Genomic DNA, 15586 nt, shown 5'->3' with positions numbered 1-15586 from the left:
TAGCGCTTGGTTGGTTGACGTGGTGGTGGTAAGATTGTTGATGTTGGTTTGATCATCGTTCAAATTACAGAACAAAAATTGGCAAAAGGCACTTTATGATATATATTGAATTGTTGATTAAAATGAACATGCTTTCCTACAGAGAGAAAAAAAAAAGGTAAAAAATAAAAAAGAGAGGAAACTCATTTCTTACACCTTCCTTTTTGATATTGACAACTCAAATGTGAGATATACATAGTGTATCACAATATGAATTGACACGTATATGGCTCAAACTTTTGTAAATCACTTGGTTTGGAGTTTATATTTATTTTTTGATATATTTAATTTTTAATAAATATACATTATAGGAAAATTCATTATACATTTGGTTTGGCTTAGTTAAAGAACAAATTGAAGATTTTGATCTGCGTTTATTAAACATGTAGATGTAGATAGTAAAAGACATTGTATATAAATTGAGAATTATACTTATATTTTAATTACTATTAAAATTCATATATCAAGTGTACTTCTGATTCTTAACAACTTAAGTATGTAATATAACACCTTTACATACCAATTTTTGAGAATAAAAGTTATACTTTTCACTCCGTGTAATGAGTCGTTGATTCTACTTAGAAGGAAATCGCATATACTACGTTATAAATTTTATGTAACATTGTGCCTTCCGGGACAACGCCCGGTAAAAAACTAGTCAAAGTTTTATGATTCAAGAATTTCTCAAATGTGATGTATATGTTTTGTTGACAATGTCATCGGAGTTAAATAAACATGAGTGAAACTAAAGTTATAAAATGTTTTCCATCTTTACCGCAAAAAATCAGGTAAACTAAAAAGAAACATTTATCAGAAAACCACGTGGCTCCAAAAGCCTCCAACAAATCGACGACGTAACTCATAACCCAAATAAATATTGAAAAAATATCTACCAGTTGTTGATCATCCAACCACCAAACAAATCTCCACCGTCCATTCCCCTCCTCATAAAACCTATTTAAACCCCTTCACCCCCACACTCTTTCTTTGCCTAGCCCACTTGTATTCCATCTGCTCTCACCTATACATACAGAATCCCTGTATCTATCTACATATCTATATTTCAGATCTAATCTCAAAATCATGGCTCTCACCGTGGAAAAAACATCCACTGGCCGTGAATACAAAGTCAAGGACATGTCTTTGGCCGACTTCGGCCGACTCGAACTCGAGTTAGCGGAAGTCGAAATGCCCGGTTTGATGTCATGCCGGACCGAATTCGGTCCGTCACAGCCTTTCAAGGGAGCACGGATAACCGGATCCCTTCACATGACCATCCAAACCGGTGTTTTAATCGAGACTTTAACTGCCCTAGGCGCTGAAGTCAGGTGGTGCTCCTGCAACATTTTCTCCACCCAGGATCACGCAGCCGCCGCAATCGCACGCGATTCGGCGGCGGTTTTCGCGTGGAAAGGGGAAACGTTGCAGGAGTATTGGTGGTGTACGGAGCGGGCACTTGATTGGGGTCCAGGAGGTGGACCGGATTTGATTGTGGACGATGGGGGTGATGCTACATTGTTGATTCATGAAGGGGTGAAAGCAGAAGAGGAGTATGCGAAATCGGGGGCGTTGCCTGACCCGAATTCGACTGACAATGCGGAGTTTCAGATTGTGCTGTCGATAATTAAAGAGGGGTTATCGAGTGACCCGAAAAAGTATCATAAGATGAAAGATAGATTGGTAGGTGTTTCAGAGGAAACGACTACTGGTGTTAAGAGGTTGTATCAGATGCAAGCTAATGGGACCTTGTTGTTCCCTGCTATCAATGTCAATGATTCTGTCACCAAAAGCAAGGTATATTCACTATCCACTTCATTGAAGTTTTTGATATATGTATATTATCAGTATATGTATTGTAGTTGCTGCTTAGGTGTTGATAGATAAATTTAGTTTTTTTAAGTTAATTGGATCAAAGGACTGGTGATGTATAAAATTAGACTTATAGAATAGACAACTATGTGTCGGTGGAAAGCTGGAATGAAGTTTTTCCAAGTGAAAATAATACTTATTTTTTAGTTAGGAAAACAATTCATAAGCTATTATGAACACTTAAAATATGCATTCCCAAGTATGCTATTAGAATGATTCTAAATTTCATTAGAAATGGTTGGATATACATTTTAGTATTTAGAAGAAAGATGTTAGCTCTATCTGATCCTGTATTTTATGATAGTTTTATGATCTTGGCGAGTTCCTTTGATAGTTGTAAACCCTGTTTAACTATTACTGTATTTAAAGGTTTATTTGTCTGAAATTTTGCTCAAGAGTCATCCCAGTAATAAGTTTGTATATCTTAACATTTCTATGGTCACAGTTTGACAACTTGTATGGATGCCGCCATTCACTCCCTGATGGATTGATGAGAGCCACTGATATAATGATTGCTGGGAAGGTTGCAGTAATCTGTGGTTATGGTGATGTTGGAAAGGGTTGTGCTGCAGCCATGAAGCAAGCCGGTGCTCGTGTCATAGTGACAGAAATCGATCCCATCTGTGCTCTTCAGGCTCTTATGGAAGGTCTTCAAGTCCTAACCCTAGAAGACGTGCTTTCAGAAGCTGACATCTTTGTCACCACCACTGGTAACAAAGACATCATCATGGTTGACCACATGAAGAAGATGAAGAACAATGCCATCGTCTGCAACATTGGGCATTTCGACAATGAAATTGATATGCTTGGGCTAGAGACATACCCTGGTGTCAAGAGAATCACCATCAAACCCCAAACCGACAGGTGGGTGTTCCCCGAAACCAACAGTGGTATCATTGTGTTGGCTGAGGGTAGGCTCATGAACTTGGGTTGTGCCACAGGCCACCCCAGTTTTGTGATGTCTTGCTCGTTTACTAACCAAGTGATCGCCCAGCTCGAGTTATGGAATGAAAAGTCGAGTGGGAAGTACAAGAAGGAAGTTTACGTGTTGCCTAAGCATCTTGATGAGAAGGTGGCTGCACTTCATCTTGGAAAGCTTGGAGCCAGGCTCACCAAGCTATCCAAGGACCAGGCTGATTACATTAGTGTGCCGGTTGAGGGTCCATACAAGCCTGCTCAGTACAGGTACTGAGCATTAAACACAGGGAGTGTCGGTATTGAAGGATATTTGCAAATGATCACGAGGAAATTGATTTCCTGATTAGATAATATCTTTTGATTAATGTTGAGGTTGGTAGTGGTGGTGGGTAGCTGGGAAAGGTGGTTGGAGAGAATTAATTGTATTCTTGACACACCATTGAATAAGGCGGAGTATGAAGGTGGTGTAAAACGTTATGGTTGGTTATTTTGTTGGCTTTGTTTTCTATTTCAAAGCAGAAACATGAATTTTACATCATCAGTTTAGTATATGTGTATTCTTGCCCAAAATTCGTATATTGTTGAACCCTGCACAAGGAATATAGGTTGTAAAATTGACCTGATGTGTGACAAGTGAAAAAACAATTGGAGTAAATATTTATCAGGTTTTACGTCTTAAAAACATACTTCGATCCACTTTTGATCATTTTTTAACGAACTTAAACACATATGACCCTATACTTTTAAACTATTCATCATTTTATATTATCCATTTGAATCGGTTAGCTACAAAACTATATGTATTTCAAATTGGACCAATTGCATGTGAAGCAAACTGATCCCCATTCTTACTAGTATACAAGCAAACATGGATGATGTCCCAAAACGACTTTATCATCCCCTGCTTCATGCGAACTCAAAACGACACCAGAGCAATGATACCTTTAAATGTTCCATGAGTTAAAATCCACTTACAAATTGCAGTGAATTGGAAAGAAGGTCACTTCTGAATGACCCAAATCAGAGTCATTGATTGACATAAGCAAATGGAACTAGAAATACATCAGGGTGCAGACAATAACCAAGACCAAATCAAGCTTTGTGCCTGCATCTTTGAAAAATACAGTACAAGACTTGAAATAATGTCCCACTCAGGCTGAAACAGTCTTTACATGGACTTGTCCACGTAATCCTGATGATAGAGATTTTGAGAGCTTATTATTGAAGAATGGATGTTTTTTCATCGAAGAAAGGTGTGGATGATGAATTGTTTGGTGATCACTGATCATCATGATGGAGATGATGATGATAAGAAGAAGGGTCATTAGAAAGGAAATTACTTGTAAGCGACCAAATTAGAGTCACTGGTTGACGTAAGCAAACTGAACTAGAAATGCATCAAAAATTCCTCGTTCATAAGTATATACATAGATCATGCTGACCAATTTTAAGCACCAAGCCCCTTGTTTTGTTATTTTATTCGCATAAACTCTGAAGTCTGAATATAGATTACTTATGACTTACCACACGAAATACATAATGTTGAACAACACCCTAATGTTAAATCATTGTAACTTATAGAAGATACAAAGATACAAATGAACATGGAATCATACACACAAATCAAATTAGCTTCAACCAATACAAGTAACTATCAACACTCACATTGATACATAGAACAAATTCAACATTATACAAGTCTAATGAAAATATGAATTGGTACAATATTTGTATATCTGCATTTCCCTGAAAACTGCTTATTAGCTTACATTTCAACAGACTTGGATCACCAAATTAAAAGTGGTAGAAAAAGATTCAAAAGCATTACCGCTTCCACGTACTGCTAATAGATAAGTACAGACTTATGTATTGATGGCATCTCTAGCACACATTGTAATAATTTCACAGCCTCTATGGTAAGGATTTGCAACTTTATTTCCTTTGCAATTGTAATAAGAAGCACCCGGTGTCCCACAAGGCACAACATCCCTTCTCAAAGTCTCGTAACTTATATACCTTTTTCCCATCAACAACAATCTCCTACTACTCTCAGACTCCATCATCTCATCTTCTGCACAAGACGTTGAATTAAGATCATTGTTTTTCGATAAGTTAGAGCTTAAAAGTGATACCCCAGATGATAATTTGATCTGAGGGTGTAACAAGATTGAAGAAAATAGTAGAAAAAAGAGAGATTTCAATTTCATTTAAAGAATCTTGTCACAAATTGGTTTGGAAAGATGTTATTTGAATGGGGGTCTTAAGTTGAGAAATTGATGGTGGTGGTGCAATAAATAAGAGGGTGTGATTGAGTGAAGGTCATGGCATCTCACCTGCATATATGAATGAGAAATGTCACAACTCATGTGTCCCACATGACACCATTGTTGGTCACAAAAAGGCAGGAATATATATGATTCATGAATGAATTCTACCGTTCCAAACCTCCAATAATGCACGTCATTCCCTTTTTATATGGAAATTGATACACCACACACCATTGTTATGCATTGTTATATACTTGTAACATTTGTTATATCAAACTGTTGGGAGAATTTTGTTACCTCAAGTCTCAAAGTTTTGAGTTTCGGTAAATACCAATCTATCTAATTATCTATTGATGATGGGTGTAATATATCTATAATATATTTATATTTTTAAATAACGACGGTTACCATTCGAGACATCATAGTAATATCTAATTGGGTAGTATGCGGAGCTCGAACCACGCATGCTTGGGATGAAACACAAGACTCTAGAAACCCCTCCTAATAATCCACTCCTACAATTGTACGAAGTGAAATTCGAACCCTGTTGAATATCTCTAAGGTTTAAGACCTTACCAATAGGCTACCAACCCATTGACTATCAATAATATTTTTTAGTCATTGACGGTAAATGTATATATCTCTATCTCTATTAAAACAAGGTTCCTTGCATCTAAAATGTTTTAAAAAGTTGCCAAGTGGCAACCTCCCCCTTTCTTTCAAAAAAAAAAAAACACCCGCTTAACGTAACTTAACAAAATTTACACGGAAGCTTTAAACAAAAAAATTTAGAAAATAATTCAATGTTTTTATTTAGGCTCAAATTATAATCTCTATCTCTATTAAAACAGGGTTCCTTGCATTTAAAATGTTTTAAAAAGTTGTCAAGTGGCAACCTCCCCCTTTCTTTCAAAAACAAAACACCCGCTTAACGTAACTTAACAAAATTTACACGGAGGTTTTAAACAAAAAGATTTAGAAAATAATTCAATGTTTTTTTTTATGCTCAAATTATAATCCCTTCTGATGAAGATATGGGATCCCGACATCAATTTTTCTTCCTCTGATGAAGATTTTGAAAATTAACATTAAAAGGGATGTTTCTTCTCCATGACTTTACTATTTTTTTTTCGCTCTTCTCATATTTAAGGTTTCAATTTGAAGATGTTTTTTGCTCTTGGCCGGACGGAATTTGCACGGAATTTTCTCCGGAAAAACAGGTATTGAAAGTTTCAAATTAGGATTATATTTGTTTTTCTTTTTGGCTTATAGTTATATTTTTTATATAAAATGCAAATTTAGATCTATTCTCTGTTCTTATCTTATTTCTAACTAATTTTTGTTGATTATCTGTTCCGAGCTCGCCTCCTGTCAAACGTTTTTTTTATATATAAAATGTAATTTATCAAAAATGTTTATTAAATGTTTTCTTTCGATTGATATATCATATATATAGTTTATTAAATGTTTTCTTTCGATTTTAGAAACATTGCGAACTTGACACCAAAAATGCAGATATTTTTACACTATCATTGTTTTAGGATTCATGATAATGGATAAAGCATTTTCATGGAATTGAAGTTTTGATATCTAATATTGGAACTTATTCACATGGCTACTTTTATATGAAATTAATTTTGATTCACTTCTTTTACATCAAGTTCTCGTATAGCCACGACACATATAACGTATTTATGCCTTTAATAAACGTATTTTCCGAAACTTTTATATAAACGCTCGGGTTGAACCCGGGTTAATTAGCTAGTTACACAATACTACAAAGTGTAAAATAGCTTTTTGTAAATAAAATCTTGTTGAGAATTTATCACTTCTCTTAACGATTTGTATACAAACAAATGACTTAAACAAGATTTTTATATATATTAGTGTTTGTGCACCAAACCGAGATTAGGTTTAGAAAGGGGGATGATGGGTGTTTTTGGTTGTTTGTTGGAGATTTCCCAAAGGTAGAGTGAATCTCTTTACGCCAATCAATTATGATTTGATTGTTAGCCGATTAAGATCGTGCTATTATGCTTTAGATGTGCTCTGATCTGTTTGATAGAGTTTATGAATGAGTAAGAATGAATGAATGATGCCTTCGTGAGGTCTTATGAATCTCCTTTTATAGGAGAATTTATCTTGGAGAGAAAGTTAAGCCTCTTTAGGGTTTCCCTAAGTCTTAGGCCATGAATATTATTTCCTTAATTATTGGCTGCAAGTGATAAGATCAAATCCCGAAATTATAGGGGAATAATTCTTATCCTTTTTACCTTACTGCGGAAGCCTTCGTTACGAACAGCCTTCGTGTCGTAACGTGTTACTGTTCCTTCGTGTGGCAGGTCCTGCGTGCCGCTGAGAGGGTACATCATCAGCAAAAGATAAGAATCAATCTGATCACGTAACAACTTGGCAACCTCACGCTCTGTGACGAAGGCTCCTGCAACGAACAGCAAAAAATAAGAATCATTCCCCTATAAAGTAGAGATTTGACCTTATCATTCCCAACTGATAATTAGGGAAATTATATCCCCGGCCTAAGACTTAGGAAACCCTAAGCGGCCTACTTGTTTCTCAAGAATACTTCTCCTATAAAAGGAAGAGCCGTAAGACCTACTAAGGGCATTCACTCAAATATAAAGAAAACTTAACTGGCGTAAAGAGACCAATTCTACCTTCGGGAAATCGCCAACAAACGAGCTGTATCACCTTTTAATCCACATCACATAAACCTTGGTTCGGTGCGCAAATAATTAGTATTAATGAAGTTAACAAAAATATAAAATATACACATTTATCCATCTTTCTTTCCATTTTAAAAGTTCTCGTTAAGTTGAAATTCTCAGTAATATTAAACACTTAATATACTTGCCATGTGTTTCAAGAAGATAGTACTGTTGAAATATACGTTGATAGATGAACATGTCCCATAATCGTAAAATTCTTGTTTCAAGAAGAATGATTTGCCCAATGGTGAACCAGGATTCCTATTAATGTGAAACCCCAATTATTCTTACTAGTCTTATTTTCGTGCAAAGTACGTGTCGACTAGTTTGTTACGATTTTTAAGTTGTTTTTAATGATTTTTCGTTATTTTTAACGTTTTTATAGGAGTATTATCATTTATTATTATAAAAGTCTTTCAAAAGTTTAAGCTATCTACATTACATGGTATCTCAAATTTATTTGACCCGTAGTATCATGATAATATCTATCTATACTATCTTATAAAAAGATTAGATATTCCTCCTTACCCTCAATGTAGTTAGGTGATATACTCAGCAGACACGTATGGCTACTTTTACATCCTCTGCTTCTTACACTTTTCGCCGGAGGTTCCTTTGAAAGCAGTCTCTCTATCTCTGGGTAGAGGTAAGACTGTCTACATCTCACCTCCTCCATGCCCCGCATTCAGGGATTTGGGTCTTGTTGTTGTCATTGTTGTTGTTGTTGTACTGTCTTATAAAAAGAAGGGAAGTGATATTTATACAACAGAATTTTGCCATTTACAACGATTGTATAAATTTTTATGCACAGAATACAACTGTATGATGCAGGTATTGTTGTAGATAGCAAAAATGTGTTGTAGGAATATCATTTCTCTAAAAATAATAGCCCTATGTTGAAAGTTACATGGTAGAAAATGTCTAACATATCCTTAATGATTATATTACACTATCGGTCATTTATCTTTTAAAATATTTTCATTAACTCTTTACATCAATCACTTTTACATTACTTATCTACACCACTCGACTCCGTCTCTGCCACCCACAGTCGTCCCCCGCCATCACAATGTCGCCCCGAACACCACCGGATTACGCAAATACTGTGCTAGTATTATGTCAAAAAATTACACTAAATGAGTTTAATGAACTCGTAGCCCAAACTACTCCTCATATAAAGGTTGTTATGCCCCTCAATGAGAGTAAAAGGTGTAATTGCCAAATTGTTAAAGTTTAAATCAAATCAAGCCACATGCTCATGCCAAAAAGTAGGAAGTGGTGTTACCTCATGCGTAAATTGGTATTTGTTGGTACCTATCACGATAAATACATGTCATACCTAAAACCCCATGCCAATCATGTCAAAACCACTTATCCATCGGTACCCCTATACCAAAATCTCATGCGAATGTTGCATGTCAATTCATGCCAAAATCTATGTGGAGTATAATAGAAAGTTATGTTTGGCTAAACAAATGGTATGATATTTATATATACATATTCTTTTACACTTCATTCATCCATTTTTTACAAACTAAACCAAAATTCTCCAGTTTTTTAAACTCTAATCAATCAAAAAAACACATACTGTAGATATATTATTTCAGGTGACACATTCTTAATGGGTGCCACATTTTCACCTGGATTACTCCCTTTTAGTTGACATTCGCTACTTATATATGAATATATATATATATATATTTTTTCTTTTTAAAACCTGTTCACGTCTATTTTCAATTTGATATAGGTTTTGAAGCCATTGTTTTCCCCCTTAATCTTTACAACACAAAAAAAATCAATTGATTCGTTTTTCATTTACATGATCGATAATGTTGATGATTTTGCAGATGTTAAAACCAATAAATCTATTTAGATACCTACTATTAAATTTAAATATGCTATAATTACTAAAAAGAAGATTTATGATCAAGTTAAAAAATGTTCGCCTATTTCATCTGCAATCTTGTAAATGTTCTTTTGTTTCATCTGCAATTATTGTTAAAATATTTTTTCACAATTGTTATTCAGATTACGGATGAAACAGCCAACGTGTTTAGAAACTTGATTATGAGTCTTTTTTTAGTGATTATAGCATTTTTAAGTTCAATAGCAGACAAGAATGATTGATTTTAACAACTTCAAAATCATCAACATTACTTAATTTGTAAACAAAAAACAAATCCATTATTTTTTTTTGGTGTTGTAAAGAAGAAGGGGAAAATCAGGGGTTTGAAAATCTATATTAAATTGAAAATAAAAAAATATGGAACATGTTTTAAAAAAAATATATATATACTAGTGAAAGTATGGGACAAAATCTGGGTAAAAATGTGACACCCAATAAGATTGTGTCACATGTAATAATTTTGTTACGGTTTAGTTTCTTTGATTTGATTAGAGTTTAAGAATATGACACCCAATAAGAATTTTATTTAGTTTGTAAAAAATTTAATGAATGAATTGTATGAAAGAATATGTATACATGAAAATCATATCTGTTGTTTAGCCAAACATAACCTTCTATTATACTCCACATAGAATTTAATGTTCATATAAACTGATTCTGTTTTTCTTGATTGTCTTGGTACTCCTATGCCAAAATCTCATGCCAATGTTGCATGTCAATTCATGCCAAAACCTATGTGGTTTATATTAGAAGGTTACGTTTGGCTAAACAAATGGTATGATTTTTATACATACATGTTCTTTCGCACAATTCATTCGCCCATTTTTTTACAAACTAAACCAAAATTTTCCAGTCTTTTAAACTCTAGTCAATCAAAGAAACACAAACTGTAACTGTATTATTTCAGGTGACACATTATAAATGGGTGCCACATTTTCACCTAGGTTACTCCATTTTAGTTGACATTCGCTACTTATATAAAAATATATTTTTTTGTTCTTATTAAAACTTGTTTCACGTCTATTTTCAATTTGATATAGGTTTTGAAACGTTTGTTTTCCCCCCTTATTCTCTACAACACAAAAAATCAATTGATTTGTTTTTCATTTACATCTTCGATAATGTTGATGATTTTGAAGATGTTAAAACCAATAAACCTGTTTAGATACCTGCTATTGAATTAAAAGATGTTATAATCACTGAAAAGAAGATTCTTGATCAAGTTAAAAATGTTCGCCTGTTTCATCCGCAAAATGGTAATGAGTGTTTTTTTCACGACTCTTATTCAGATTGCAGATGAAACGAACAACTTTTTTAGAAACTTGATCATGAGTATTTTTTTTTTTTAATGATTATAGCATTTTTAAGTTCAATAGCATACTAAGAATTATTGATTTTAACAACTTCAAAATCATCAACATTATCTAATTTGTAAACAAAAAACAAATCGATTATTTTTTTTGGTGTCGTAAAGAAGAAGGGTTTGAAAATCTATATCAAATTGATAATAAGTGTGAAACATGTCTAAAAAATGTATATATACCAGTGAAGGTGTGGTACAAAATCTGGGTGAAAATATGACACCCAATATATAAGAATGTGTCACTGTAATAATTTTGTTACAGTTTGGTTTCTTTGATTTGATTAGAGTTTAAAAGACTTGAGAATTTTGGTTTAGTTTGTAAAAAGATGAGTGAATGAATTGTGTGAAAGAATATGCCTGCATGAATAATAATTGGGTTAAGTTGATGTCGGCTACAACAATAAGATGATCAATCTCAAAGTAGAGAGAAATGACATACGCCCACCGCCTAGGGGTGTAAATGAGCCGAGTCGAGACGATACAGTTCCAAGCTCGAGCTCGGCTCGACTTAGACATAGTCGATTTCGAATATTTTGCGAGTCGATTTCGGATAGCTTGCGAGCTGTCTCGTCTCGTTTACACCTCTGTGCCTAATTGTACTTTTTTAAAAGTAATCATAATCTGCTAGACAGACAGAAACATCAAAAGTGATATGTAGAGGGTGTTTGACTCTGTGTTTTGCACTATGGAATAGTTAGAATAGATGATGTACTTTACGAAATAGTGCTTGAATGTGCTTCTCCCTAAATAATATAAGATGGCCGAGTTTTGTTTCTGTTGCGAAGCCTGCTAGCTATTTGCTAAAAATGAAGGCAACAAAACTTACCAGCGGGCTGATGTTCCACCAATCAAGCACATTTTGTGATTATTTGAGCCACCTCAATGATCTATATATTTAATAACATATTCCTATGATCATACAAATATTTACTAACTATTCAGTTCCAAATAAATGATTTAATGACTGCTGCAAAAAAAAAACATTATCAAATGCAGAGTAATTTTTGTTTTATAACCTTATACCACTTGTGCTTCGGTAAAATATAGGTAGAATTTGTTAAACATTCAGCACTATCAAATATGACTATTATGGTTGTTTGACATTGCGTTCTGAAAATGATCAAGCTATTATTAGAATAAGAAGGTAATAGTGTTTGAACGTACTTAACGTCCCCCAAATTTTGATTATTTCAAAAATATTATGCAAAATGTCTCTAAATTATCAATTGATTTTGGGGAAATTAAGATGTCGCATCAATTAATTAAACTCAAGTGTCTCATGATTAGGGACACCAATTGTTGGGATGACCTAATTAGATTATGCTTCAATCGAGCTTAGATGACACTAATATCATGGTTAACACTACTCTAGATCACACATATATGGTATCCAAATGATGAATTTCAACACAAATACTATAAAAAAATAAAACAATATTTAATTTATTTTAACATATAGTGATGATCATGCCCATATACATATATATGCATGTTGAAGAATGGGCAAACAAAAGCCACACCCTAATTATTAAACAATACTACAAAAGTTTATAAAACCTTAATTATCAAAACAAACTAAAACAAAAAAAAAAAAAAAAAAAAAAAAAAAAAAACCCAATACCTTAACTGGTTTAATTAAGGCGATGTACTTTTGAAATCAGCCTTAATTTCTACTCTGTGTAACAATTTACATCCTCTCTTGATCACCAACAATACCCATCCCATGTCGGGGCTGGGTATTGTTGTTGTATCGTCGTCGTACCTCTAAATTTCTCTCTAATTCTATCAGCGATCATATAAAAAACCTCCGGAAACAAGGCATCAATAAGCTCATTCAGCTGATCAAAATATAAGGTCATCCGCAGTCTAAAATTTTTATATTCCCTGTATAACATTGATCCACGTATTATTAAAACTAGACGCCGGCGGCACACCGGCAGTTCTGTTGGACATGAAACCAGCCGCGGATACAGCTGGCATGGAAGCTGTGGTTGCATGGCAGTTGTTTAACGTTTTTAATAAGTTCATCCATGCAGATTGGGCATGTGTCTCGGGGATGTGATAATGATCGGCGAATTCAAAGAAAAGTGTCCATGTATACACCCACCACCACAAAGGGAGGCGTATATATGAATTTTGATGAAGTGAAATACCCTAATTAATTAAGTAGTATCTATTTAATTAAATCATGAGGATTAATTTATAGTGATGGAAAAGATTGAATCATATCACAAGTAGGTTTTGTGATATATTTTTTAAAATAAGTATACGAAGTATACACTAAAAAGCAATTCTACCCTTAAATATTGATAAAGTCTACAAAGAAGCAGAGATCACACGGGAATTTGTAAGCTTCGCTCATAGAAGAAAATTTAACTATGTTTACATGTGAGATAATAATAAAACAGGTTGTATTTTATTGGACTTAAGCCTAATAACTACAACTAGTCGCGGATCTAAAAATTCAAGCAAGTTAAAAATAAAAATAAAATCACGCTTACTAGTATGCAAAGTTAAAAAAGAATTTCCATTACTATAATTTAAGTTATTGAGCCAGATATATGCTATAAGTTTAAAGTTAAATATGCTACAATAAAAGTAACTGAAAATATGATTTTATATATTGATTCATAAACTTGGTATGTATGTTATTCATGACAATATACCATCAAAATAACATAGCCTTTTGTCAATCAATTTAAAATTTTAACATATGACATTTGCCTGAACAATATAGTTAGTGAAAGATCAAACTTTTGAAAACAATTTTAAAAGTTGAGGGTTAAGTTGAAGCTAAAACTATATATATAAACATAAGAGTATTAATAGGAAAAAAAAATAAAAACAAAACATTGTCGTTCTAAGAAAAAAGTATTAAAAAGAAAAAAAAAATTAAATGAAACCCTTAAGGGGTGTTTGGTACAATGGAATGAAAATGGTAGAAAGAGAATGAGAAAGACTTCTCTTGTTTGATTGCAATGGAGAAGAAGAAAGAGAATCGAGAAGTGGGAATCAATTCCATTCCCTCAATTCTCTATAAAATGTAGAGAATGGATGTGAATGTAATTTTTTTTTTGTTTTAGTAATGTTATATGTATTAAATTTAATTTATTATTTAAAATTTTGTATTTTTTATATATTCATTTTCTGATTGTACCAAACGACGGAATCCACTCTCTTTCCAAATACTCATTCGCTTTCCCACTATGCATTCTCTATTACATTTCCATTCTCTTTGATTCACTCCTACCAAACACCCCTTTCACTTAACATATATAAAAAGTTTGTATCTTTCCATATCAAAATCCCACCTTCTCCTTTCTCAAAATTTCACTATTAAAACATATTTGAGGTTCTCTTATACTAGCTCTAATAATCCTTTTTATAGCTCAAATGCAGTGGCGGTTCAATCAAATCAGATGCCTAAATCAAGTTTTTATTATTGGGGCCTTTTTTAAGTCTCAAAACTATTGATATTCTAAATAGAGTTTATTTCAAACACTAACTTAAAATAATAAATCACTCCTAATCGATAGAATTGTTATTTCATTTAATCTTTCGCATAAGTTGAGCTTTTAAAAGTTTGTAGCCGCCGAAACAACTATCACCTAATTGATAAAACTTAAGTTCTCTAATTCTCATTACTACATAATCATATGCATAACTAGAAAAATATGAGGCTTTCGGATACTTGGGGCCTAAAGCCCTTGTTTCACCCTTGAGCCATTACTGCTCAAATGGTGTTCACAATTTAATCACCGAATATGCACTTTTAAAAAACTTTATTACTAAAACCCAAAAAACTAAAAATTTACATCATAAATAGAATGCACAAGGTATGCAAGTCTTCTACACAGGTTCGTCCCTGACTACAAGCCTAATTTGATTAAAAATACCAACTAAATTGTTAGACAAAAACAAAATAAAATTAAATAAAAGTTACGATAGGCCGGGCTATATATTTACCTGGTCCATTAGATGTTCATATTTTACTTTAGATGGGCCTGATATTAAGGGCCCAATGAACGTTGTATGGAAATGGAATTATGGATACTTTTATTTTAGCTAGTAATCAAGTACTCGTACTAAGTATAATGTGAATTACTGTAGTTAGCAGTTCTCATATGTAGGGGTGTTCATTCGGTCGGGTTTTGGGAGAGTAGAGTTATTCGGTTTGGCTTAATCGGTTTTTTAAGAATTAGTAAACCACCCAATACCCAATCCATATATGTGGTCACTCAATCCAAACCACCCAAATAAAATTTGGGTTATTTGGTCGGGTTTTGGATTACCCAAATAAAAACCGCTTTCAAACTTTGATTTAATATATTTGAATAATCATAAAAATCGAATTTCAATGCACACCATTTTATTTATTCATGCGAGGTTATTGAAATAAATATGTGTATATTTACTTTTAGGTTTAACGTATTTACAAAATTAGAGTTGTATTTATATCATTTAGATTAAGTTATTATAGTTTTTATTAAGTGTTAAA

The 15586-nt window shown here is 33.3% G+C and overlaps 1 protein-coding gene across 1 annotated transcript; it reads left to right on the top strand.

Moving 5' to 3' along the window:
- Positions 1-1020: 1020 nt before the first annotated feature.
- LOC122599427 (adenosylhomocysteinase) lies at positions 1021-3375 on the top strand. The gene is made up of 2 exons (XM_043771941.1): positions 1021-1833; positions 2354-3375. Exons 1-2 carry the CDS (start codon positions 1123-1125, stop codon positions 3098-3100), a joined length of 1458 nt encoding a protein of 485 aa, XP_043627876.1. The 5' UTR covers positions 1021-1122; the 3' UTR covers positions 3101-3375.
- Positions 3376-15586: the final 12211 nt, after the last annotated feature.

This window comes from Erigeron canadensis, chromosome 1, assembly GCF_010389155.1.
Source record: "Erigeron canadensis isolate Cc75 chromosome 1, C_canadensis_v1, whole genome shotgun sequence".
In the NCBI taxonomy this organism is placed as follows: domain Eukaryota; kingdom Viridiplantae; phylum Streptophyta; class Magnoliopsida; order Asterales; family Asteraceae; genus Erigeron; species Erigeron canadensis.
This window is presented reverse-complemented; position numbering and strand designations above follow the sequence as displayed.

Excerpts from the sequence above, each read along its gene's own strand:
- LOC122599427 (XM_043771941.1), top strand. The coding sequence starts at position 1,123 with ATGGCTCTCACCGTGGAAAAAACATCCACTGGCCGTGAATACAAAGTC. Across the intron at positions 1,834-2,353 it reads ATTCTGTCACCAAAAGCAAG|TTTGACAACTTGTATGGATG; the intron begins GTATATTCACTA and ends CTATGGTCACAG.